The sequence below is a fragment of the Nerophis ophidion genome, linkage group LG18 (genome assembly GCF_033978795.1).
Source record: "Nerophis ophidion isolate RoL-2023_Sa linkage group LG18, RoL_Noph_v1.0, whole genome shotgun sequence".
Taxonomy (NCBI): Eukaryota; Metazoa; Chordata; class Actinopteri; order Syngnathiformes; family Syngnathidae; genus Nerophis; species Nerophis ophidion.
The window spans coordinates 33,420,239-33,445,643 of NC_084628.1; the positions used below are offsets into that span (position 1 = coordinate 33,420,239).

Consider the following 25,405-nt stretch of genomic DNA (forward strand, 5'->3'; position numbering starts at 1 on the left):
CAAGTGGGCAACACACATACATTGGAGTGAATGAATTTTGTGCCCAGATGAGTGCCCATGTTCTGTTTTATAAATTAGTTTGAGATTCTTTTTTATCATTATTCATCAGACTACCTTTCAGTTTTGTAAATATTGACTGTAGTGTGTGAAGTCCTACTTTGGGTCAACATTTATTTGAGAGTTAGGCCATCCAGTTTGGATAAATGTTATAATGTTGGTTGATAAAATCTGGATGAAGGATGTTTTATTTTATTTTATTCATTTATTTTTATTTTTATTTTTCAGTTTCCCCACCCGAGGGATTGCCACCTTATTGTGGTCAGGAGGTTTGTGTGCCTCAGTGACCGTAAGAGCTATACCAGCAGGAGCTTAGTCTTCAGGTGGGACACCCAAGTTGGACAGGTCTGAAGGTAGAGGCCTGACAAAGTGCAGTCCACTACTCCAGGTTGGGGTTGGAGACATAGCTAAAGACCCATTTCAATGAAGAAAGTATCGTTACTATAAGCACAGAAAAAAAAAGTGCTGGAGCATGATGTGTACACATGATGCCCCCTTCACAATTCTGACTGCCCCCTCATATAAGCATGCCTAGAACCGCCCCTGAAAAATAAACACACTCAACAAGCCTGCACATGTAAAAGACTCAACTACACAACATTGTTTGATCATTACATTATTATCACTATTGATATTACACTTGAACACAATTATTTGTTCCCAATACTCAATCTACACTACTACGCCGAGCCTGTACTGGAAGGGTCTGGATGTCCCTACCTCCCGTTACAGCCACTTCCTGTTTCTTTGTTTGGGACAGTAACACATGTTACACTGTCAGCATCTAGTGGTGAGTAGCACACACTACACCGAATAAGATTTTCACTGACATCAAACTTGAACAACTTCATAATGAAACATAACAAATCGCATTTAAATTAGCTTGAAAAAAAAAACCTAATTCCAATACAAAATATTGGGCAATATCTGAAAAATGCCGTTCACAAACATCTTCCTTCTAATTCGACTTAGTTGGAAATGTTTTGCACAGAAGAATGGGCAACCATGTCACTCTCTCGATGTGCAAAACCGATAATAACAGACCCAAAGACACGCAACTGTTTGCAACTTTTCCACACGACATGGTTCACTTTTCTGTTCGTATCTCTTCTGAAACGTCTTGAACAAAGTTCGGTTTAATCCGTTTAAAGTTTGCATGTTTAAAACTAGATGCAAAGAAGAGGACGACTTTACCGGCAAGACACCACATTATCCCGGGTGGTAATTGTGTTGTGTCCGACAGTCATGTATGCAACAACAGCTGTGTTAACTCAGCCCATGCAATGTCTGTGCTCTAGAACTCAACAACTTGTTGTAAGATCAACCATATTTCAGATATTATTACAGATATTTAAATTGCTTTAGACAAGAGAAGGAGTGCACCGTTCCTGGAGACACTGCAATACCAGGTCAATGCGTGGAGTGGGAGAAACAAGCTCCTGTTCCAGCTCCATGTTTCAAAAATCAATTTAATATATGGTACCCCATATCAGATATTAAACTGATAAGAACAAATACTACACTTGATCTTAGCCAAAAGGCCGAGAAGCGATGCCACTGGGTTGTCAGAAGGGAGGATGTCATTCGGGACACAACAACCTAAAGTGAGGGTTACACACATTGATCAACAACAACGTCACATATCAACACACCAAACAACAACCATGCACTTTTTGAATGACTGCATTATTTTCAAAGCTGCAAAGACTTTAAATGAACGGAAGTGTTTGATCACTCCTGCTTGTCATGGTCACGTCGTACACCTCAGTCCAATAGTAAGTGGCGAAATACATTTTTCCAACACTCGCATCGCCCCAGTCTCATTCAACCAAACAAACAAACTTCAATATAAAATACATAAATGTTGGTGGTTGGTAGAATATTTTAGCAAAACGCAAAGTAGCTGTACAATCAACATTTGACCAATTTAATCGTCAAGCCCGCCTCATGACCAAACTACTTCCAGGTTAATTCTTGTGCCTTTGAGACAAACACTTCCACCACCAAGTGACATGGAGTGGTACCTACAACACTTAAAAAAGGAAATGAAGGCAACAGATAAGACTTAAGCATTACTTGTAACTAATGCGTAATAAAATGTATAACAATTACCCATGTAAAATGCTTAGAAATTATTCATGAGTAATTTCTCAGTACCTGTACTGATAAACAACACAGGTTATGTTGTTAAAAGCATAGCCAGCATAGGTGTCACCAGTAAGTGGCAGTACAACACCAGCTTTCCGTGCACTCACTGCATGATCAGTCAGGGTGAATTGTTGCTTTGTTTGAAACTTCAACTCAGTGAAAATCTTTAACATTGTAATATGTGTTACTCACCACTAAATGGTGGCTACATTGCCATGTGTTCATTTCAATAACAGAACATGTAATCACTCCGAGGACACGAGACATTTAGTGTGTTTTGTCATTAACAGATGATCAGGGGAGAGCGCGCACGCAGTCCCCCACTACCACAAATGATGCAGCCGAGATTCCCACATTTGGGGAATTCGTAAGGGTCAACACAGCAAGAGTGCAAAGGCTGAGACTCAACTTAGATGAACCACCTTCATGATAACGGTATCTCCCCTGCCAGGTAAGTATGAGTTTTACATGGCTCATACACACAAGTCCTTCACACACACACCATGTTAAGTGATGGACTCACCGCGTGCACACTAGTAAACACACCATGGCCGGCTCTACGCAGGGGCAAGAGGGGGCAGTGCCCACTTAAATAAATGTCTTGCCCCCTCAAATCAAAATTTGAGAAAGCAAATTTTAATAAACTCACAAAATTACTACATTACAAGTTGACAAAATTATCTGCACTAGCGGAAAAATCCGCCGAAAAAGGGACACACACGATATAGTAGTGTCGGCTTCCCTCTCATCCCTCCCTCCGCTGTGCGTGTATTCACCATTCCACAGGCTGCGCAGCAGACACACACCCGCACACACACCTCAGCTCTCAGTAAACATCCAATCACTTTTGCAGTATGAAAGTAAAAGAAAATGAAAAGTTGTCTACATTTATCATATATTTGTTAGGATGGGTGTATTTGTGTAGTCTTATCTGTCATAAACACGTTTATCGTCGCGGACTTTTGGTGCTACGGAGTTCCTTTTTTTTTTTTTTTTTTACAACTTGACGAGAGCAGTGACAGCGGAGGCTCTGAGCAGCAGTGGTTTGGAAGGCAGAGAGCCTCCACTGTCCCTGTAACAAGCTACAAGTCATTTATGATGCTGTCAATGACGGTAAAAATGAAACATAAGGTATATATCCTGCTTAGCAGTCCTCCTCTGCTGTCCTCTGTTCAGAGCGGAGTCCCTAGCAACGGCCCGTTTTACTTAGCAACGGTCTGGCAATTGATAAATGATAAATGGGTTGTACTTGTATAGCGCTTTTCTACCTTCAAGGTACTCAAAGCGCTTTGACACTACTTCCACATTTACCCATTCACACACACATTCACACACTGATGGAGGGAGCTGCCATGCAAGGCGCCAACCAGCACCCATCAGGAGCAAGGGTAAAGTGTCTTGCTCAGGACACAACGGACGTGACGAGGTTGGTAATAGGTGGGATTTGAACCAGGGACCCTCTGGTTGGGCACGGCCACTCTTCCACTGCGCCACGCCGTCCTTCAATTGACTGCTGGAATTCTTTTTCTGTTGTTTTTCTTGTAATTCTACATTGTCAACCTTTAATGTTTTAATCTACATTTTGAAATACACAAATTATAAGTTTCATTTGATATGACCAAGACACCTAAAAACAAAAACACTGCCGTTTTCATCAATTTACAAGCAAGTGGGCAACACACTTACATTGGAGTAAATTAATTTTGTGCCCAGATGAGTGCCCATGTTCTGTTTTATAAATTAGTTTGAGATTCTTTTTCATCATTATTCATCAGACTACCTTTCAGTTTTGTAAATATTGACTGTAGTGTGTGAAGTCCTACTTTGAGAGTTAGGCCATCCAGTTAGGATAAATGTTATGTTGTTGGTTGATAAAATCTGGATGAAGGATGTTTTATTTTATTTTATTCATTTATTTTTATTTTTATTTTTCAGTTTCCCCACCCGAGGGATTGCCACCTTATTGTGGTCAGGGGGTTTGTGTGCCTCAGTGACCGTAAGAGCTATACCAGCAGGAGCTTAGTCTTCAGGTGGGACGCCCAAGTTGGACAGGTCTGAAGGTAGAGGCCTGACAAAGTGCAGTCCACTACTCCAGGTTGGGGTTGGAGACATAGCTAAAGACCCATTTCAATGAAGAAAGTATCGTTACTATAAGCACAGAAAAAAAAAGTGCTGGAGCATGATGTGTACACATGATGCCCCCTTCACAATTCTGACTGCCCCCTCATATAAGCATGCCTAGAACCACCCCTGAAACACACACACACTCAACAAGCCTGCACATGTAAAAGACTCAACTACACAACATTGTTTGATCATTACATTATTATCACTATTGATATTACACTTGAACACAACTATTTGTTCCCAATACTCAATCTACACTACTACGCCGAGCCTGTACTGGAAGGGTCTGGGTGTCCCTACCTCCCGTTACAGCCACTTCCTGTTTCTTTGTTTGGGACAGTAACACATGTTACACTGTCAACATCTAGTGGTGAGTAGCACACACTACACCGAATAAGATTTTCACTGACATCAAACTTGAACAACTTCATAATGAAACATAACAAATCGCATTTAAATTAGCTTGAGAAAAAAAAACTAATTCCAATACAAAATATTGGGCAATATCTGAAAAATGCCGTTCACAAACATCTTCCTTCTAATTCGACTTAGTTGGAAATGTTTTGCACAGAAGAATGGGCAACCATGTCACTCCCTCGATGTGCAAAACCGGTAATAACAAACCCAAAGACACGCAACTGTTTGCAACTTTTCCACACGACATGGTTCACTTTTCTGTTCGTATCTCGTCTGAAACGTCTTGAACAAAGTTCGGTTTAATCCGTTTAAAGTTTGCATGTTTAAAACTAGATGCAAAGAAGAGGACGACTTTACCTGCAAGACACCACATTATCCCGGGTGGTAATTGTGTTGTGTCTAACAGTCATGTATGCAACAGCAGCTATGTTAACTCAGCCCATGCAATTTCTGTGCTGTAGAACTCAACAACTTGTTGTAAGATCAACTGTATTTCAGATATTATTACAGATATTTAAATTGCTTCAGACAAGAGAAAGAGTGCGCCGTTCCTGGAGACACTGCAATACCAGGTCGATGAGTGGAGTGGGTGAAGCAAGCTCCTATTCCAGCTCCCTGTTTCAAAAATCAATTTAATATATGGCCCCCTGATAAGGGACGTATCAGATGTTAAACTGATAAGAACAGATACTACACTTGATCTTAGCCAAAAGGCCGAGAAGCGATGCCACTGGGTTGTCAGAAGGGAGGATGTCATTCCGGACACAACAACCTAAAGTGAGGGTTACACACATTGATCAACAACAACGTCACATATCAACACATCAAACAACCATGCACTTTTTGAATGACTGCATTATTTTCAAAGCTGCAAAGACTTTAAATGAACGGAAGTGTTTGATCACTCCTGCTTGTCATGGTCACGTGGTACACCTCAGTCCAATAGTAAGTGGCGAAATACATTTTTCCAACACTCGCATCGCCCCAGTCTCATTCAACCAAACAAACAAACTTCAATATAAAATACATAAATGTTGGTGGTTGGTAGAATATTTTAGCAAAACGCAAAGTAGCTGTACAATCAACATTTCACCAATTTAATCGTCGAGCCCGCCTCATGACCAAACTACTTCCAGGTTAATTCTTGTGCCATTGAGACAAACGCTTCCACCACCAAGTGACATGGAGTGGTACCTACAACACTTAAAACCGGAAATGAAGGCAACAGATAAGACTTAACCATTACTTGTAACTAATGCGTAATAAAATGTATAACAATTACCCATTTAAAATGCTTAGAAATTATTCATGAGTAATTTCTCAGTACCTGTACTGATAAACAACACAGGTTATGTTGTTAAAAGCATAGCCAGCATAGGTGTCACCAGTAAGTGGCAGTACAACACCAGCTTTCCGTGCACTCACTGCATGATCAGTCAGGGTGAATTGTTGCTTTGTTTGAAACTTCAACTCAGTGAAAATCTTTAACATTGTAATATGTGTTACTCACCACTAAATGGTGGCTACATTGCCATGTGTTCATTTCAATAACAGAACATGTAATCACTCCGAGGACACGAGACATTTAGTGTGTTTTGTCATTAACAGATGATCAGGGGAGAGCGCACACGCAGTCCCCCACTACCACAAATTATGCAGCCGAGATAACCACATTTGGGGAATTTGTAAGGGTCAACACAGCCAGAGTGCAATGGCTGAGCCTCACCCTAGATGAACCACCTTCGTGATCATGGTATCTCCCCTGCCAGGTAAGTATGAGTTGTACATGGCTCACACACACAAGTCCTTCACACACACCATGTTAATTGATGGACTCACCGCGTGCACACTAGTAAACAACCATGGCCGGCTCTACGCAGGGGCAAGAGGGGGCAGAGCCCACTTAAATAAATGTCTTGCCCCTCAAATCAAAATTTGAGAAAGCAAATTTTAATAAACTCACAAAATTACTACATTACAAGTTGACAAAATTATCTGCACTAGCGGAAAAATCCGCCGAAAAAGGGACACACACGATATAGTAGTGTCGGCTTCCCTCTCATCCCTCCCTCCGCTGTGCGTGTATTCACCATTCCACAGGCTGCGCAGCAGACACACACCCGCACACACACCTCAGCTCTCAGTAAACATCCAATCACTTTTGCAGTATGAAAGTAAAAGAAAAGGAAAAGTTGTCTACATTTATCATATATTTGTTAGGATGGGTGTATTTGTGTAGTCTTATCTGTCATAAACACGTTTATCGTCGCGGACTTTCGGTGCTACGGAGTTCCTTTTTTTTTTTTTTTTTTTTACAACTTGACGAGAGCAGTGACAGCGGAGGCTCTGAGCAGCAGTGGTTTGGAAGGCAGAGAGCCTCCACTGTCCCTGTAACAAGCTACAAGTCATTCATGATGCTGTCAATGACGGTAAAAATGAAACATAAGGTATATATCCTGCTTAGCAGTCCTCCTGTGCTGTCCTCTGTTCAGAGCGGAGTCCCTAGCAACGGCCCGTTTTACTTAGCAATGGTCTGGCAATTGATAAATGATAAATGGGTTGTACTTGTATAGCGCTTTTCTACCTTCAAGGTACTCAAAGCGCTTTGACACTATTTCCACATTTACCCATTCACACACACATTCCCACTCTGATGGAGGGAGCTGCCATGCAAGGCGCCAACCAGCACCCATCAGGAGCAAGGGTGAAGTGTCTTGCTCAGGACACAACGGACGTGACGAGGTTGGTAATAGGTGGGATTTGAACCAGGGACCCTCTGGTTGGGCACGGCCACTCTTCCACTGCGCCACGCCGTCCTTCAATTGACTGCTGGAATTATTTTTCTGTTGTTTTTCTTGTAATTCTACATTGTCAACCTTTAATGTTTTAATCTACATTTTGAAATACACAAATTATAAGTTTCATTTGATATGACCAAGACACCTAAAAACAAAAACACTGCCGTTTTCATCAATTTACAAGCAAGTGGGCAACACACTTACATTGGAGTAAATGAATTTTGTGCCCAGATGTGTGCCCATGTTCTGTTTTATAAATTAGTTTGAGATTATTTTTCATCATTATTCATCAGACTACCTTTCAGTTTTGTAAATATTGACTGTAGTGTGTGAAGTCTTACTTTGGGTCAACATTTATTTGAGAGTTAGGCCATCCAGTTAGGATACATGTTATGTTGTTGGTTGATAAAATCTGGATGAAGGATGTTTTATTTTATTTTATTCATTTATTTTTATTTTTCAGTTTCCCCCCCTTAGGGATTGCCACCTTATTGTGGTCAGGGGGTTTGTGTGCCTCAGTGACCGTAAGAGCTATACCAGCAGGAGCTTAGTCTTCAGGTGGGACACCCAAGTTGGACAGGTCTCAAGGTAGAGGCCTGACAAAGTGCAATCCACTACTCCAGGTTGGGGTTGGAGACATAGCTAAAGACCCATTTCAATGAAGAAAGTATCGTTACTATAAGCACAGAAAAAAAAGTGCTGGAGCATGATGTGTACACATGATGCCCCCTTCACAATTCTGACTGCCCCCTCATATAAGCATGCCTCGAACCGCCCCTGAAACATACACACACTCAACAAGCCTGCACATGTAAAAGACTCAACTACACAACATTGTTTGATCATTACATTATTATCACTATTGATATTACACTTGAACACAATTATTTGTTCCCAATACTCAATCTACACTACTACGCCGAGCCTGTACTGGAAGGGTCTGGGTGTCCCTACCTCCCGTTACAGCCACTTCCTGTTTCTTTGTTTGGGACAGTAACACATGTTACACTGTCAGCATCTAGTGGTGAGTAGCACACACTACACCGAATAAGATTTTCACTGACATCAAACTTGAACAACTTCATAATGGAACATAACAAATCACATTTAAATTAGCTTGAAAAAAAAAACCTAATTCCAATACAAAATATTGGGCAATATCTAAAAAATGCCGTTCACAAACACCTTCCTTCTAATTCGACTTAGTTGGAAATGTTTTGCGCAGAAGAATGGGCAACCATGTCACTCTCTCGATGTGCAAAACCGGTAATAACAGACCCAAAGACACGCAACTGTTTGCAATTTTTCCACACAACATGGTTCACTTTTCTGTTCGTATCTCGTCTGAAACATCTTGAACAAAGTTCGGTTTAATCCGTTTAAAGTATAGATGTTTAAAACTTGATGCAAAGAAGAGGACGACTTTACCTGCAAGACACCAATTACCCCGGGTGGTAATTGTGTTGTGTCCGACGTTCATGTATGCAACAACAACGGTATTAACTCAGCCCATGCAATTTCTGTGCTGTAGAACTCAACAACTTGTTCTAAGATCAACTGTATTTCAGATATTTTTACAGACATTTAAATTGCTTTGGACAAGAGAAAGAGTGCGCCGTTCCTGGAGACACTGCAATACCAGGTCAATGCATGGAGTGGGTGAAGCAAGCTCCTTTTCCATCACCCTGGTTCAAAAATCAAATTAATATATGGTACCCTGATTAGGTATGTATCAGATATTAATCTGATAAAAACAGATACTACACTTGATCTTAGCCAAAAGGCAGAGAAGTGATGCCACTGGGTTGTCAGAAGGGAGGATGTCATTCCGGACACAACAACCTAAAGTGAGGGTTACACACATTGATCAAAAACAACGTCACATATCAACACACCAAACAACAACCATGCACTTTATGAATGACTGCATTATTTTCAAAGCTGCAAAGACTTTTAATGAACGGAAGTGTTTGATCACTCCTCACGTCGTACACCTCAGTCCAATAGTAAGTGGCGAAATACATTTTTCCAACACTCTTATCGCCCCAGTCTCATTAAACCAAACAAACAAACTTCAATATAAAATACATAAATGTTGGTGGTTGGTAGAATATTTTAGCAAAACGCAAAGTAGCTGTACAATCAACATTTCACCAATTTAATCGTCGAGCCCGCCTCATGACCAAACTACTTCCGGCTTAATTCTTGTGCCATTGAGACAAACTTTTCCACCACCAAGTGACATGGAGGGGTACCTACAACACTTAAAACCGGAAATGAAGGCAACAGATAAGACTTTAGCATTACTTGTAACTAATGCGTAATAAATTGTATAACAATTACCCATGTAAAATGCTTAGAAATCATCCATCCATCCATTTTCTACCGCTTATTCCCTTTCGGGGTCGCTGGCGCCCATCTCAGCTACAATCGGGCGGAAGGCGGGGTACACCCTGGACAAGTCACCACCTCATCGCAGGGCCAACACAGATAGACAGACAACATTCACACTCACATTCACACACTAGGGCCAATTTAGTGTTGCCAATCAACTTATCCCCAGGTGCATGTCTTTGGAGGTGGGAGGAAGCCGGAGTACCCGGAGGGAACCCACGCATTCACGGGGAGAACATGCAAACTCCACACAGGAAGATCCCGAGCCTGGATTTGAAGCCAGGACTGCAGGAACTTCGTATTGTGAGGCAGACGCACTAACCCCTCTGCCACCGTGAAGCCCGCTTAGAAATCATTCATGAGTCATTTCTCAGTACCTGTACTGATAAACAACACAGGTTGTGTTGTTAAAAGCATAGCCAGCATAGGTGTCACCATTAGGTGGCAGTACAACACCAGCTCTCCGTGCACTCACTGCATAATTAGTCAGGTTGAATTGTTGCTTTGTTTGAAACTTAAACTCAGTGAAATTCTTCAACATTGTAATATGTGTTACTCACCACTAAATGGTGGCTACATTGCCATGTGTTCATTTCAATAACAGAACATGTAATCACTCCGGGGACATGAGACATTTAGTGTGTTTTGTCATTAACAGATGATCAGGGGAGGGCACACACGCAGTCCCCCACTACCACAAATTATGCAGTCGAAATTCCCACATTTGGGGAATTCATAAGGGTCAACACAGTCAGAGTGCAATGGCTGAGCCTCACCCTAGGTGAACCACTTTCATGATCATGGTATCTCCCCTGCCAGGTAAATATGAGTTGTACATGGCTCACACACACAAGTGCTTCACACACACCATGATGGACTCACCGCGTGCACACTAGTAAACACGCCATGGCCGGCTCTACGCAGGGACACACACCCGCACACACACCTCAGCTCTCAGTAAACATCCAATCACTTTTGCAGTATGAAAGTAAAAGAAAAGAAAAAGTTGTCTACATTTATCATATAATTGTTAGGATGGGTGTATTTGTGTAGTCTTATCTGTCATAAACACGTTTATCGTCGCGGACTTTCGGTGCTACGGAGTTCCTATTTTTTTATTTTTTTTTTACAACTTGACGAGAGCAGTGACAGCGGAGGCTCTGAGCAGCAGTGGTTTGGAAGGCAGAGAGCCTCCACTGTCCCTGTAACAAGCTACAATTCATTTATGATGCTGTTAATGACGGTAAAAATGAAACATAAGGTATATATCCTGCTTAGCAGTCCTCCTCTGCTGTCCTCTGTTCAGACCGGAGTCCCTAGCAACGGCCCGTTTTACTTAGCAACGGTCTGGCAATTGACTGCTGGAATTCTTTTTCTGTTGTTTTTCTTGTAATTCTACATCGTCAACCTTTAATGTTTTAATCTACATTTTTGAATAAACAAATTCTAAGTTTTATTTGATATGACCAAGACACCTAAAAACAAAAACACTGCCGTTTTCATCAATTTACAAGCAAGTGGGCAACACACATACATTGGAGTGAATGAATTTTGTGCCCAGATGAGTGCCCATGTTCTGTTTTATAAATTAGTTTGAGATTCTTTTTCATCATTATTCATCAGACTACCTTTCAGTTTTGTAAATATTGACTGTAGTGTGTGAAGTGCTACTTTGGGTCAAAATTTATTTGAGAGTTAGGCCATCCAGTTAGGATAAATGTTATGTTGTTGGTTGATAAAATCTGGATGAAGGATGTTTTATTTTATTTTATTCATTTATTTTTATTTTTATTTTTCAGTTTCCCCCCCTGAGGGATTGCCACCTTATTGTGGTCAGGGGGTTTGTGTGCCTCAGTGACCGTAAGAGCTGTACCAGCAGGAGCTTAGTCTTCAGGTGGGACACCCAAGTTGGACAGGTCTGAAGGTAGAGGCCTGACAAAGTGCAATCCACTACTCCAGGTTGGGGTTGGACACATAGCTAAAGACCCATTTCAATGAAGAAAGTATCGTTACTATAAGCACAGAAAAAAAAGTGCTGGAGCATGATGTGTACACATGATGCCCCCTTCACAATTCTGACTGCCCCCTCATACAAGCATGCCTAGAACCGCCCCTGTCACAAATACACACATTTAAAAAACATACTTCGATATTTCTACATTCAGAAACGCTTATAATTGCTTGGTGACAAATGTGTTAACATTATCACACTTTACCGACATGTTTATAGGGATTAAAAGAAGACACGAAGTGCTTGAGTGCGTTCTCATCGCAGGGTGTGGCCTGACTATTTTACTAAGCATTTCTTCATTTCTTTACTCTCATTTACATTTTTATTGTGGTTTACATTATTGAAACCATTTGGATGTGATTAAAAGCACAATAAAAATGTAAATGAGAGTAAAGAAATGAAGAAATTTCAATTCCACATTTGTTCATTCACATCGTTAGACAATTACATCTTTACTTTTGAAATGATAAAACAATTCCACAAAAACATCGAGGATTGATCGTCACATATCCCAACACTTTTGTTCTGACATATGCATCACGTAGCGGCAATGTTATGGCGTCACATTAATGCCAAAAATCCAAGCGCATAAAAACGCGCGAGACACCCTTTTGCGCACGTGTGGTGCCTTTGTGCGCGCGCGCGGTGCCTATATGTGCGCGCTCCGTCTCGGTCTGGCATCTCTCCTCGCGCTGTCATGTTTGTTTTGGCACTTTGGGGGCGGGTATGCTTGGACAGCCTATTCTTTCTGATTGGCCCTGAGCGCTGTCAGTCAGTGGAAGAGCAACGTGACAGCCATTTTACCACAGGCACCTGGCCACGCCTTGTACTTGCTCAATTTTCAACTAATTTCCAAACGGTTCGATTAATTAGAAATGTCAGGTTTTCATGGGGCTATCATGGCTGAACAAGTAAGTCTTACACTATTATCTCTCAGATTTAATTTGCTTAATGTATGGAGCTAGCTTTTTTTGTTGTTTTTTTAAATACATATTTTTAACTCTGCCATCTAGACTGATATCTAATTTTCCATAGTTTGAGTTGTTTGCAGAAACGTAAATACTTTTTATAGTAATATTAAAACCATATTCATTAATTGTAGTGATAACCTGTCATTCATTATTCTACTAAAATAGCAATTGCAATCAGAACATCAATAATTAGGCCCATATGCTAATCATCTGGTCCTGATATGAAGTACGCATAGATAAGTGGGTTCGGGTAGACTCTGGTGTAAACTTAAAGTAGATAGAGGAAATAAATTTATAGTCCCACATTGTGGCATACATTCAATATTTATATATACAAATATTAAATCAATAAAAATATTTTTAAAAACAGACAAGTGAGGAAAGAAAACATATTTGAAAATATAATTTCCATCATTGACTGACTTCTGTGGACTGGTTGTATGTGTATGAAAAGAGAGATATTGATCTTGACACTTCATTAACTATGTGATGTTCACTCAACAGATGAGACATTACCTTCTTCAAAAACTTTTAGATAAAATTCAATTGGCATTTTCCACAACTCCTCCAAATTTGGACTTTTTAGAATTTGTTTGTCGACAGGAGCTGTATCTTCTGCAGGCCCTATCCAACCACATTCAAGTACCAGCTGCTATTATCCAGACTTTGCAGGAACTATTTGAACTTGTGAAAGCACAACTGGAACATCCAGCCCCAGATGTCACAGTGGAGAAGACAGGATACAAAGGACGCCCTAAAGTTTTGGTTGATGAACAGCATTTGAAGGAACTGCTTGGCGTACACCTTCCTGTGCCTTGCATAGCCACACTGATGGGTGTTTCAAGAAGGACAATCTATCGAAGGATGAGAGAGAATGAGCTTTCTGTCAGGGCCATGTATAGTCCCATCACCGATGCTGAGTTTGACAATTTGGTTTCTGACATTAAGCGTGATTTACCAAATGCAGGCTACAGGATGGTAAAAGGCCGACTGGATTCTCTGGGACACAGAGTTCCATGGAGAAGAGTTGCTGCCTGCATGCACAGAGTTGATTCCATGGGTATCATCTCAAGACTGTCCATTCTTGGCTGTGTCATATGCTGAGTTTACTCTGTACCAGGGCCCTTGTCCCTGGTACATGTGGACACAAATCACAAGTTGATCAGGTTTGTATTGAAGTTGTTTCTATATATGTAATCTGATAATCAACCAGTTCTCATTTGTACAGTGACTATCCATCATGGGGATATGTAATTTCACATAATATGTGGAATATTTTTATTTGTATGCATTATTCTGGACCTTAACCCACTTAGACCGAATCATACTGTTTGTACACTGTATAGTACACAAATCGTAAATGACTAAATTCAAGTTGTATGTTTGCTTCTCAGATACAACATTGTCATTTTTGGAGGAATCGATGGTTTTTCGAGAAAGGTAACCTAATTTTAGTTTTTTTTATAAATTACATTATAATAATTAGGCTTTCTGTGGATTGTTTCATTAAAAAAAGGCTACAATAGTACCATTCTCAATCCAATTGTTCCATGTACTTAAGCCTCACAGGACAGGATTTTGTACATAATTTTGAATTTCACCCTCGCCTTCCCTGTAGCCAATATGCCAGAATCTCACATTATTGAGGCAGCTTATCCAAAGCAGTTGTTCACATTTGGCAGTTGCCCACATATTGTATTCAAACTGCCATCTTGTTTATTTTACTTTTTTTTAGTTTCCAAGTGTAATCTTGGTGCAGGTGCACACGCATGCCTTTAAACTGGTTTACATTTTATTTGACTTTTGTAGATACTGTACTTAAATGCAGCGACCAACAATTGTGCTTCAACAGCATTTCACTTCTTTCTGGAGGCAACTCAACAACATGGTTTACCCTCAAGGTAGTGTTATTCAGATTATTACAATGCTATGCATATTGGCAATAGTCAGAAATGACAGATACAAATATGTTATTTACCCCATCCTTTGGCTGAACAACAAAGACAGGAACATATTTTATGCCATTTCTCCACACAGTTCATATTCTTTGCTCATGATTCCTTGCCATTGTCTCGCTGCATGTTTTTAGCTGTAACCAAAAAGGGGACTTTATATGCATACTATTATTACTGGACACATTTGTTAATGTTGAAAATACGAATTGGATAGTGTACTCATGTACTAAAGTTACAAATACATTGTTCTGTTGATTCCTCCATTTTAACCAATTTCAGGGTACGAGCTGACCAGGGAGTAGAGAACGTGTACATCGCCCGGTTTATGTTCACAGTCCGTGGCAACCATTGTGGAAGTTTCATCTCGGGAAAGGGTGTCCACAATCAAAGGTACAATTCCTCTAGCTTTCACTTATTAGCACAATATCATGTTTGCCTTCATGGAAATTCCATTTTTATGTTTTTGTGACCCTCAATAGGATAAAGCGGTTATGGCGAGATTTGTGGATCTCTGTATCGTTCAAGTATTCCAACCTTCTGTACTCTCTTGAAGAAAATGACATACTGGACATCTCGTCCATAGACGACATATTCTGTGTCCACTAGGCATTTCTTCCAAGACTCAAAAAAGATTTGGAGATCTTCACTGAAGGCTGGAACCACCATCCAATGCGCACTGAGGGGAACAGAAGTCTGATGCAGATGTGGGAATGTGGACAGATGTTGAACAACAGCGATGCTCATTCTGAAAACATCGCAGTAAGTGTTTTGTCGACAGTATTTTTGTGGCAAAAAAAAAGAAAACAATCAAAACACGAGGATTGAATTAGTGTTTATTGAACAAAGATCCAGGAAGAATGGAACACCTTGAAAATAAATAACAACCATACACTGTAATGATCTGTGCAAACTAAAATACTCTCTTTTGGCACATAGGATCTTCAAGAGCTGGACATTGATTGGGAGACTGCGGCTGATTACAATGGCAACGACTCGGAACCTGAAACTGGCATTGTGGTGCCTGAATATGATTGCCCTCTAACTGAGGAGGAGCTGAATGAACTCCAAACTCTCATTGATCCGACTGACCCAAACTTGACTAATGAACAACTATACATTGTCTGCCATGAACATGTGAAATCACTGCGCATACAATGAGTTTGGAGTTCATTCATCCCCACTGAGCAAAGACTGATCCAAAACACCTCTCCAAGGCATCATCTCTCTACTTACATTGAATCGAACCTAAATCTCCTGCATGACAAGTGGGACTCTTACTACTCGCCCACCAGTGCATGATCCTTAGTAATATTGAGTATTACAATACCTTAGTAACCATCTCATACCTGTGATGTGATGCTTACAAGACTCAATGTTACCTCGGATGCACTGGTGGTCCAGATGGTAGAAATCTCACCTGTCATGCAGGAGGTTTAGATTTGATTCAATGTGAAATCACAATTTTTATTCCCCTACCCCTATTCATTTCACATCAAGACAAGACCTCCATGGAAAGACATAGTAAAGCTTTCACTGTGGCCTCCCTGAGGACATCTCCTGTAGGTTTTATTGATGACGCCTTATACACATGTCGTGGACCACTCATTGCACAGTGGGTCTCCTCCTTAAATTTAAACCCCTCAATACCGGCTAAATTCAAAGCCATTGACAATGGCCTGAGAGAGTACCGTTTTGAACTCTGCATATGTTCTCAGGTGTGCAACTGGGAATGAAACTGAGCAGGAACATGCATTAACCACAGGATAGCAGATGGTATGATTTGCACCATAACGAACCTCACAGTCATGGTCAAATTCCATGACCATTTTAAAGTGTTTACGTTCTGCATAACTTAAAGGAATATGAGATTGTCCTGTTAGCCACTGGCAGAACTTGCCAACATTAATATGTCTCATTGTTTTGTTTTTCAGCCTTGTTGACCTCATCTTCTTCTCTGGTCTCTGAGTTGTGTTCATCCTCTTCTGAAAAAGTGATGAAAAGTTTTTAGTTTAGTTTTTTTATTTTGAAACAGGAAGTTTTATGATGGCATTGATGATACAAAACAAACATCAGTTCAAGCATTAAAAGGCAGTATGATTATAATGTAAGTGTTGATGTTGACTGCTTTGTAAAGGACTATATAGGACAAATATATGTAATCCACCAAATTAATAGCTTTATCTTCAAGAATAAATCACTACTAACAAACTGTGCTTTGTAATTGTTTTTAAGGTGAAGCAACAACATTTGAATTAAAAAGAAAATATACACCTTCATCCTCCATAGCCTGTACAAAGTCTTGGAGAAAGTTGACCACTGTGGACTCTCTTTGATGTCTCATTGTGCCAATCTCACTAAAGACAGGGGATAGGGACTGCACGAGAAAATCAGCATCCACCTTGAGTTTATAAAAGGAAGAAAGTCATGACAGTTTAATTGTGGATATTCTGTAAATTATTAAATGCAGATTACTTTTTAATTGACATTATGAAATGTTTACCTTGCCAAAAGATCCTGGAACAAAAAGCTGTCTGCAGATGTTGTTTTCCTGCTGGACTAAGGTGAGGAGGTCATACAGTTTCATTCCAGAGGAGGTTTGTTGGAGCATGGGCAGTAACCTCACTATAGTGTAGAACTAAAGAGCTACAACAAAAATAGTGAATCAATTACATTAGCAACAAAAAATGAAGCAACACTGAGGGACGTGTCCTACCGCACAATGTCTTCCTTTTTTTCAATGGACACAGGCTCTGTGTATCCACATGACAAAATCCTGTCTGTGTATGCCATCAGGAGTTCACTGTCAGCTGCCTGAATCTTTGAAAAGTAATGATATCAAAACAACATGAAACCCAAACAAGAAATTATTCGAAACACATTTTGCCCACGCAATTAAATGTGCTACCTCTTTTATAAGTTCGATGAGCTCCAGGTCCACAACGTCCTTTTCAGTTATTGATCCCAGGTCAAATTCACCAGTGGATATGTAGATGTAACACCAATGCATTAAAAAGTTTGGTGGTGGTCCCCCTTGTGCAAGACTCACAGCAAATATTTCTCCAATAGTCCTGTGATCCCAAAAGAAAAGAAAAATACTATTACTAATAATAATAATAATACATTTTTATTTATAAAGCACTTTTCATACATTTAAAATGCAGCTCAAAGTGCTTTACATAGTTAAAAAGAAAATGAGAAATCAAACAACAACAATAATAATAACACAATGACAATGGCACATGCATGGATACAGAGGCTCCAACGAGAAGAGCCAATCACAGGAACCCTCTGGACGTGGAGATCCAGAGGGCTCTTTGAGGAAACACTAGATCAGGGGTCGGGAACCTTTTTGGCTGAGAGAGCCATGAAAGGCAAAGATTTTAAAATGTATTTCCATGAGAGCCATATCATATTTCTTAACACTGAATACAACTAAATGTGTGCATTTTTTATGTAAAATCAACATTTTCAGAGTATAATTAGTCTCTAATTATTTTTTAATAACATTTTTATTTCTTGAACAGGTGCGGTAGAAAACGGATGGATGGATTAAAATGCATGAGAAAGTTTTATATTTTCAACGTTATTTTTAACATTGTGATTACAAGCGGAATTATTCATTCAAGCAATGTCAGCTAAGATTTATCTGAAAGCCAGATGCAATCATCAAAAGAGCCACATCTGGCTCTAGAGCCATAGGTTCCCCTACCCCTGCACTAGATGATAAAATAAATGGATTAAAAATAATTAAAATACACATCAGGTAAAAGTCTAAAAATAGTATGAAATAAGATAAGATATAATCAAACATAAAAATAAACTACAATATGAAAAACTATAAAATAAAATACAATAAAAACTGAAATATAAATATAATAAGACCATATAAAATAAGCTAAGGTATGATAAAACATAAAAATAAGCTAAGATATGATAAAACAAAATTAACTAATACTAATAGAATAATCCTGCACATTGGGTCTAATATTTGTGTAGTAAAGTGTTTTTTGATATTGAGCAATGTAATCTGAAAGATGTTTAAAATAACATCCATCCATCCATCCATTTCCTACCGCTTATTCCCTTTCGGGGTCGCGGGGGGCGCTGGCGCCAATCTCAGCTACAATCGGGCGGAATTAATGTTAATATTTTTGAAACAATATACTTCTTATAACATGAGTATCTGTGTGCATGAGAGAGTGTAAAGAAAAGCATTGCTATAGTTTCACTTCATCTGCCTTTTTTTACAACCTACCTGAAGTTGTATTTTTCAAAGTCGGTCATTGAGTACTTTGGTACTTTGCCATCAATTCCCCCCTCAAAAAACCTCCTCTCGATCCCTGCCAGCATTTCTGTTTGGAAAAGGAAGATGCAAATTGGTTACTATAGAATACAGAAGTACAGTATATAACCAAAATGTGTAAGACTGATGACATGTCACAGCACATTTAATTAGAAGGTCAACAAATAAAACATACCAGTTAAAAATTCCTTCCTCAGGGCACCACTGTCAATGCCAGCCTCTCCTATGAATGAAACTGTAAGGTTTTTGGGGGAAGATTTATTTTGTCTTTGCCACAGTTTCATGCCTCTTTCCAGCATCTGGTCCCTCGTGACGCAGATGTTGAAGGTTGTTGCTGCATCCACCTTGTCAGCTATGCTTTGAATGATGTCAGCAATGCTTATAATATTGGGGGGATATTAGGCAAATTAAATCTGAGAGATAATAGTGTAAGACTTACTTGTTCAGCCATGATAGCCCCATGAAAACCTGACATTTATAACAAATCAAACCGTTTGGAAATGAGTTGAAAATTGAGCAAATTATGGTTATTTAAATAGTACATGTTACTTGAAAACTATGTACTGGGCGTGGCCAGTAGGGATGGGCGATACCACACTTTTAGGATTCGATACGATACCGATACTTTTTCTTACATTTTCATCGATACCGATACTGATACCGATACCATTAATTTATTATTGGCAATTTTTGTCAGTCAAAAATTTTATTACTATTGTTATTATTTAAGACAAATCACAAGACAAATACAGACCATTCATACCACATTTATTATGGTCAACAAAAATATACACATTTTCACTTTTCTCAAAAAAAAATATTTGTAGAAAAAGCTTTAAAAAATTATTTATAACAATGTTATGTTTCAAACTTCTTTGTGGAAGTAAACTTATAACACTTCTCTGAAGCAAAGTCAATAATTTCCTTATCACAATAAACTAGGATTTTCTTGTCCTATAAACCTGCATACGAAAGACAGTTCCCTGAGAAAATGAACTTGGAAAAATGATCTACAAAAATGTCTGACACCATCACACCTTTAGTGTACTCGAGATATGTCATCACACGTCACACTTTATTGAAGTAACATGTTCACGTTTTCTGCTTTGATGCGATTACGCCTCTGGCTGATTATTTCTCCGGCCTTAGAGAAGAGTCTCTCTGCTGGAACAGACATTGCAATAGTTCCAAGGTATTTTTTCGCAACTTTGTTCAGCATTGGGAATGTGTTCTCATTTTTTTTCCACCGAACCAAAGGGTCCTCAATCCTTGGGATCACCTTTTCCTCCATGTATCTTCTCATTTCAACATACGCATATGTGTTTGCTGTGCGATTGCTCTGAAAAGCCAGAACATGACTGTCAAACTCCTGCCATATTCCCTTGGATGATGAGCACTCAGCAGGTGACTCTTGTGTCACAGTTGATGCAGTCGCGTCAGCCTCATGTCTTGTTGACTGTGTTTCAGCGCAGGCCAGGGCTTGCATTTCTGTGATGATCCGTGATTTAATCATATCCACATTTGCAGAATCACTGAACACAATGTTTTTGAAGCGAATGTCCAAAAAGGTGCTGGCTGCAAGAGTGTGGTTGTGTTCAATGTTTTGGAACCTTCGCTTGCATTGTGCAGCAAGTTGTGAAGCCAGACTGTTACCCTGGTCAGCAGATGTGGTTACTTTCTGGAGAAGAAGACAGACCAGAGGTATGACTTTGGAAATCGTGACATACTGCTCTGCTGAAACCTCCTTGGTGGCCTCTTCAAAAGGCCTGAGGACATCACTGGCCTGCCTGATGTGGGACCATTCTTCATCACATAGGCACATGTTGTTTCTTCCGAGAAGACAAAGTGTTGTTGTGATGGCTTGTTGTTGCTCATACAGTCTGTCAATCATGTACAACACAGAGTTCCATCTAGTATCTACTGCTTGGATTAGTTTATGCTGTGGTAAATTCAACTGATTTTGTACTTCTTTTAGCTTGTTAATTGCTCTGGTGCTGTGATGGAAGAACCGAACAATGGCACTGCATTTCTCAAACCTGGACTCAAGACTTGTGTCAGCCTTAATGGAGTCCTTCACAATGAGGTTGAGTGTGTGAGAAAAACAAGGAATATGTTTCCAACAAGTTTTACGCACAGCAGAGACCATATTGGCTCCATTGTCTGTAACAACCGCATGAACCTTACTGGTGATGCCCCATTCATCAGTTGTTTTTTTGAGGAGTTCAGATATATTGTCTGCTGTGTGCTGCACAGCTACATGGATTGTTGCAAGGTTGCAAGACTGCATCTGCCAGTCTTTGTCAATAAAATGTCCTGACAGAGTCAAATAACCTTCAGTGGTTCTTGCAGTCCACATGTCGGTTGTTAAAACCACACTGCTTGCTGATTGCATGGAGTCCTTTACTGTTTTTTGTGCATGCTCGTACAGTTTGGGAATTTCACCTGTCATCATGGATTTCCGACTAGGGATCTGGTATCGAGGATCTACCACCTTCATAAAATGCCGGAAACCTTGGTCCTCTACTATTGAAATGGGTTGCAAGTCCTTCACAATCATTTTGGCAAGGCTTGTTGTGATCTCACGTGCTCTATGAGACTCATCTGAAAAGAATAACATTTTCATGTCACAATAGGGAAGATAAAATGTATTTGTTATAAAAGATATTGAGGATTTAATGAGATATTAGGGCTTTCCAATTAACTGTCGAATCCGAATCGCAAGAAGCTGCAGTTATTTTTTAAAGTTTGTGATATAATTAGCAATTAATGAAATATAAAATAGGCTAATGTTTTCGAAATGGAAAAAATCATGCTACAGATTAAAACCTAAATCACATTCAATCATATATATCAAGATTTTCTTGGAAAAAAAATAAAACTGTAATGCAAAGATGAAGAATCTCCAAATGTTATCTCTTTCTTATCTTGTTTTAAATAGTCAAGCAATTTTCAACTAACAGTAAATTCCCCTGTGTGGAAATTATTTGAATTTAGGATAATCATTTAAAAAACAAATATTCAGTAAACATTACTAAAAATAACAAAAAACAATACCTGTTTTAAGTCAACAATTGGACAACACTGGATATAATTCCCCCCTTCACCTGAAGTGTATGTTATTAGTAGATTGTGATCGGAATATTTATAGACTTTATCACTACACTGTCAAAGGTCGGACACTAACTAGGCTACCTGGATACACTTGGCTTTTTTGCAGACTTTCGTGCAGGGTCTTCTGCCGGGCTGCGGGTGGCGGCGCAGGGTCTTTCACAGCAGCGTGAGCCTGTCTTTTTACCAGCTCACTGTGGCTCTCGGGATGTGTGGTCTTTATATGTTTAAATAAATTGCTGGTGTTGCTGCTGTGTGGCACTTGTTGTCACACAGTTCGCACCGTGCCGTGGCTTTGTCTACTGGTAAAAAATAACACCACACCACGCTTCGTTTCTTGTCTCCCATTATCGCGTCTCTGGCTTTTCCATTCCTCCGGCTCCCGCATCTGTGGCCGCGCTGACCTCCTGGCCTGGCTGCATCGCTGTCGGCTGGCTATGTGTGTGTTGCACGTTGACGACGCTCATTCGCTGTCTCCTGTGACGTGACTGGGTCAGCTCTATACTCTGCCAGGTACAGGGGTGTCCCAGCACATAGTAAGTTAAGTAAGTAATCAAAAATATCTGAAAGTGATGCTTGCACCCCACACACGCCGTTTTTTGGTTTATATCGATACTTTTTTCAGAAAAGTGATGCCAAATGAGTAGCGTGTGAGTATCGATATATCAATACCACAGGATCGATACGCACACCCCTAGTGGCCAGCTGCCTGAGGTAAGGACGGTGTGGCGCAGTGGGAGAGTGGCCGTGCGCAACCCGAGGGTCACTGGTTCAAATCCCACCTAGAACCAACCTCGTCACGTCCGTTGTGTCCTGAGCAAGACACTTCACTCTTGCTCCTGATGGGTGCTGGTTGGCGCCTTGCATGGCAGCTCCCTCCATCAGTGTGTGAATGTGTGTGTGAATGGGTAAATGTGGAAGTAGTGTCAAAGCGCTTTGAGTACCTTGAAGGTAGAAAAGCGCTATACAAGTACAACCCATTTATCATTTAGGTACGTTGCCATTGACTGACAGCGCTCAGAGCCAATCAGAAAGAAGGGGCCGTATAAACCATTCCCCCACTCAAAGTGCCAAAACAAACATGAGAGCGCGAGAGATGCCAGACCGAGACGGAGCGCGCACATATAGGCACCGCGCGCGCGCAAAATGGCACCGCGCGCATAGGGTGTTGCGCGCGCCCGCCAAGTGGAGAATCAGCGCGCGATAACAGTTTTATGCGCTTGGATTTTTGGCACTAATGTGACGCCATACACTGTTGCTTTAATAAACCTCTTCATTTTACATGTTTGCACTGTATTCTGACATTGCTTCGTTTTAATATTGTTGCTTTCTTGAAAGGTTTTTTCTATATTGTCACTGTCATTATAAATCAATTACAATAGCACATGTTATTACCTGACTATACCTATAAAACTTCTCAACAATCAGTTTATCTTAAACAAGTCCACTGCCGCCACCATTCCCGCCCAACCACGCGCTCACACACAAAGAGACATCGCTTATTGAATGTTACAAATGTCATCACAAATACACACATTTAAAAAACATACTTCGATATTTCTATATTAACAAACGCTTATAATTGCTTGGAAACAAATGTGTTAATATTATCACACTTTACCGACCTGTTTATAGGGATAAAAAGAAGACACAAAGTGCTTGATTGCGTTCTCATCGCAGGGTGTGGCCTGACTGAGACACGGAAGCACTAATGAGCACCTACCATTTCCCTCCTTTCCTATACGAGTGCTCCCTCTGCTGGCGTGGCGGAATAACATGTTTGTGGCATTCAGCTTGGAACCTAACACTAACTGTGACTTTAGATATGAAAATACCTTCAACTAAATTAGGATACTCTGTTTACACATTAATTTTATAAAACAATTGTGACTAATTATAAGTGTCACACTTGCACGCTACACTGGTACAACAAAGATGACGGAGAGAAGACGCTGTCGAAGGTGAGCCCAATAGATAAGACCGCCCACCAAACGGGACATCCTGAAGCGACTGTCAGAAAGCGGCTTGAAGATGATCTGTAAAACATCATCTATGCAACATTTTGACCAAAAAACCACCATTACATGTTATTTAGACTACAAGGAACCATGGCCGGCTCTACGCAGGGGCAAGACGGGGCAGAGCCCACTTAAATAAATGTCTTGCCCCCTCAAATCAAAATTTGAGAAAACTAATTTTAATAAACTCACAAAATTACTACATTACAAGTTGACAAAATTATCTGCACTAGCGGAAAAATCAGCCGAAAAAGGGACACACACGATATAGTAGTGTCGGCTTCCCTTTCATCCCTCCCTCCGCTGTGCGTGTATTCACCATTCCACAGGCTGCGCAGCAGACACACCCGCACACACACCTCAGCTCTCAGTAAACATCCAGTCACTTTTGCAGTATGAAAGTAAAAGAAAAGGAAAAGTCGTCTACATTTATCATATACTTGTTAGGATGGGTGTATTTGTGTAGTCTTATCTGTCATAAAGACGTTTATCGTCGCGGACTTTCGGTGCTACGGAGTTCCTTTTTTTTTTTTTTTTACAACTTGACGAGAGCAGTGACAGCGGAGGCTCTGAGCAGCAGTGGATTGGAAGGCAGAGAGCCTCCACTGTCCCTGTAACAAGCTACAAGTCATTTATGATGCTGTTAATGACGGTAAAAATGAAACATAAGGTATATATCCTGCTTAGCAGTCCTCCTCTGCTGTCCTCTGTTCAGAGCGGAGTCCCTAGCAATGGCCCGTTTTACTTAGCAACGGTCTGGCAATTGACTGCTGGAATTATTTTTCTGTTGTTTTTCTTGTAATTCTACATTGTCAACCTTTAATGTTATAATCCACATTTTGAAATAAACAAATTATAAGTTTAATTTGATATCACCAAGACACCTAAAAACAAAAACACTGCCGTTTCCACCAATTTACAAGCAAGTGGGCAACACACATACATTGGAGTGAATGAATTTTGTGCCCAGATGTGTGCCCATGTTCTGTTTTATAAATTAGTTTGAGATTCTTTTTTATCATTATTCATCAGACTACCTTTCAGTTTTGTAAATATTGACTGTAGTGTGTGAAGTCCTACTTTGGGTCAAAATTTATT

At 40.1% G+C, this 25,405-nt stretch overlaps 2 protein-coding genes, 5 non-coding genes and 1 pseudogene across 7 annotated transcripts; all 8 read right to left on the reverse strand.

The window, feature by feature from the left end:
• Nucleotides 1–1,429: 1,429 nt before the first annotated feature.
• On the reverse strand, nucleotides 1,430–1,610 carry LOC133537625 (U2 spliceosomal RNA; annotated as a pseudogene).
• Nucleotides 1,611–2,500: 890 nt separating this feature from the next.
• LOC133537621 (U1 spliceosomal RNA) lies at nucleotides 2,501–2,664 on the reverse strand. Its single transcript, XR_009802744.1, has one exon. It is a non-coding gene; the product is annotated as a U1 spliceosomal RNA (small nuclear RNA).
• A 2,620-nt stretch (nucleotides 2,665–5,284) lies between these two features.
• On the reverse strand, nucleotides 5,285–5,475 carry LOC133537623 (U2 spliceosomal RNA). Its single transcript, XR_009802746.1, has one exon. It is a non-coding gene; the product is annotated as a U2 spliceosomal RNA (small nuclear RNA).
• An 887-nt stretch (nucleotides 5,476–6,362) lies between these two features.
• Nucleotides 6,363–6,526, reverse strand: LOC133537619 (U1 spliceosomal RNA). The gene has a single exon (XR_009802741.1). It is a non-coding gene; the product is annotated as a U1 spliceosomal RNA (small nuclear RNA).
• Nucleotides 6,527–9,152: 2,626 nt separating this feature from the next.
• On the reverse strand, nucleotides 9,153–9,343 carry LOC133537624 (U2 spliceosomal RNA). The gene has a single exon (XR_009802747.1). It is a non-coding gene; the product is annotated as a U2 spliceosomal RNA (small nuclear RNA).
• A 1,261-nt stretch (nucleotides 9,344–10,604) lies between these two features.
• Nucleotides 10,605–10,768, reverse strand: LOC133537620 (U1 spliceosomal RNA). Its single transcript, XR_009802742.1, has one exon. It is a non-coding gene; the product is annotated as a U1 spliceosomal RNA (small nuclear RNA).
• Nucleotides 10,769–15,694: 4,926 nt separating this feature from the next.
• On the reverse strand, nucleotides 15,695–19,824 carry zgc:112970 (uncharacterized protein LOC541543 homolog). The gene is made up of 7 exons (XM_061878444.1): nucleotides 19,817–19,824; nucleotides 19,357–19,559; nucleotides 19,134–19,230; nucleotides 17,784–17,946; nucleotides 17,379–17,513; nucleotides 17,148–17,276; nucleotides 15,695–16,860 (listed from the first exon to the last, which is right to left on the reverse strand). The coding sequence occupies exons 1-7, from the start codon at nucleotides 19,822–19,824 to the stop codon at nucleotides 16,519–16,521; spliced, it is 1,077 nt and encodes a 358-aa protein (XP_061734428.1). The 3' UTR covers nucleotides 15,695–16,518.
• Nucleotides 19,759–23,973, reverse strand: LOC133537388 (E3 SUMO-protein ligase ZBED1-like). Its single transcript, XM_061878401.1, has 2 exons — nucleotides 23,915–23,973; nucleotides 19,759–21,782 (listed from the first exon to the last, which is right to left on the reverse strand). Exon 2 carries the CDS (start codon nucleotides 21,736–21,738, stop codon nucleotides 20,257–20,259), a length of 1,482 nt encoding a protein of 493 aa, XP_061734385.1. The 5' UTR covers nucleotides 21,739–21,782; nucleotides 23,915–23,973; the 3' UTR covers nucleotides 19,759–20,256.
• Between the last annotated feature and the right edge of the window lie 1,432 nt (nucleotides 23,974–25,405).

Bases quoted from the DNA above. Each gene is read 5' to 3' on its own strand.
- zgc:112970 (XM_061878444.1), bottom strand. The intron at 17,514-17,783 runs GTAGCACATTTA...GTAGCTCTTTAG, and splicing joins TCATCGAACTTATAAAAGAG to TTCTACACTATAGTGAGGTT. The intron at 16,861-17,147 runs GTATATTTTCTT...TCACTTTTTCAG, and splicing joins AGGCTATGGAGGATGAAGGT to AAGAGGATGAACACAACTCA.
- LOC133537388 (XM_061878401.1), bottom strand. From the start codon at position 21,738: ATGATTGTGAAGGACTTGCAACCCATTTCAATAGTAGAGGACCAAGGT.